At 39.7% G+C, this 1577-nt stretch overlaps 1 protein-coding gene across 1 annotated transcript in view; it reads left to right on the top strand.

Annotated features, from left to right (window-relative positions):
* LOC107719633 (kinesin-like protein KIF14) overlaps positions 1-1346 on the top strand; it is an 18611-nt gene extending 17265 nt beyond the window's left edge. Inside the window, exons 27-28 of the mRNA XM_016527118.1 lie at positions 318-459; positions 554-1346. Coding sequence (XP_016382604.1) covers positions 318-459; positions 554-894 — 483 coding nt within the window. The 3' untranslated portion in view covers positions 895-1346. The remainder of the gene's footprint in view (positions 1-317; positions 460-553) is intronic.
* Positions 1347-1577: the final 231 nt, after the last annotated feature.

Here is a 1577-nt window from a genome sequence, read left to right as displayed (position 1 = left end):
GGGGGGGGGGGTGGGTTGGTGTATGTGTGTGTTTTTTTTTGTTTGTTTATTTAGTTATTTTTCTTGTTTTTGTTCTTTTTTGCTTTGGGTTTAGTTTTTTTGGGGGTGTTTTGCTTTTTTGTTTTGGGGGTTGTTTTGGTTTTGTTTGGTGTGGTTTTGGTAGTTTTATTTAGTTTTTATGGTTTTAATAGTTTTTATTTCATTTTTTTAGTTTAGTTTTGTGGCTTTGTTTGGTTTTGTTTTGGGTTCTGTTTATTTATTTATTTTTGTGGTGAACTTTCCCTTTAAGAGATGTTTGTACATCTGCTCTTTCACAGGAGAGGTCAGGCACTGCTGAGGATTGTTCAGAGGATGATGAAGGCTCAGACTTGTGTGCCATTCAGAACACCACCGCTAAACTCCTCAAGCTGAACCGAGCGATCAAAGATCTCCACTCATCTTTGTTGCACTCTCTGAAGGGTACAGCATTGTTTCCACAATAGCATTCATATGAAACACACTTCTCAACTATGACAAATATGTGACATGACTTCATTTTATTAATGTAATACAGGGAGGGGCAGCGACGCTGGCCTTAGTCAGACGATACAGTCTCTGTCCAAGACAATTGATGATGTCATCAACGGCCTTCCATACGAAATGGCTGGAAGACGTTCCGACAGTCTCCAGCTTCCGTGTGAGAGGAACATCATGGCCTCCCGTGATCAAGTGCACTCGGCGCTAAAGGCTTTGACAGCGGCGTTCGATAAAAGCACAGACAGAATACAGACGCTGGACACAGACAGAGAGTTTGTTCAACCAGGTTATGGCAGCAGAAATCGAACTGTTCCTAAAGTTGTGTATTCTCTTTCCTCAGGCATTAGCGCGTGTTCCAGAGATGCCCGCTGGGTGTGATTTGGATAGCCACAGATTTAAGTCATGCACTAGTACTAGTCATGTATATAACTATATTGGGTATAATGGTTAATGCAAAGGTTGACTCACTTTTCATTTTGATATATTTACAGTATGCACTCATTCAGGCCTACAATAGTTTGTTTGCAAATTTTGTACGACCTGTAGATTTAACTGTAGGATTTTAAAGAAGGACGTAATTGTATAACTTATGAAGATGGGTTTCTGTGTATTTTGCAAGTGATCAAGCACCTAAGTCTTTTATAACTCATGCAGAAAATAGTACTTCTAGATATATATTTGCACTTGAAACCTTTGCACAGGCTTGGGCGCACTGGTATTTCACAATATCATTTGCATGGAGACTTGATTTTTTGCATTTGCAGTGGCATTTACTCTGGATCATGTAATTGTTCCACACTAATTTATACTTTCAGTAATAAACACTCACTGGGACAAGAAGTCTGGTGTTCTATTTAAACATACTGCACATTGCATGCCTTTTCTGTATTTCTATATTATATTATCTTGCCCATTTTATTTTTGCCCATTTTTGCTCAAATTTGCCCATTGCCCTCTGACCATCATGGCCTCCTAATCATCCCCATATCTACTGATTGGCTTCATCACTCTCTCTCTCTCCTCTCCACCAATAGTTTGGTGTGTGGTGGGCATTCTGGCGC

The sequence above is a fragment of the Sinocyclocheilus rhinocerous genome, unplaced genomic scaffold (assembly GCF_001515625.1).
Source record: "Sinocyclocheilus rhinocerous isolate Xijiao unplaced genomic scaffold, SAMN03320098_v1.1 scaffold1294, whole genome shotgun sequence".
Classification (NCBI taxonomy): domain Eukaryota; kingdom Metazoa; phylum Chordata; class Actinopteri; order Cypriniformes; family Cyprinidae; genus Sinocyclocheilus; species Sinocyclocheilus rhinocerous.
The sequence above is the reverse complement of the archived record's forward strand: the minus strand, read 5'-3'. Positions and strand labels throughout refer to the sequence as shown.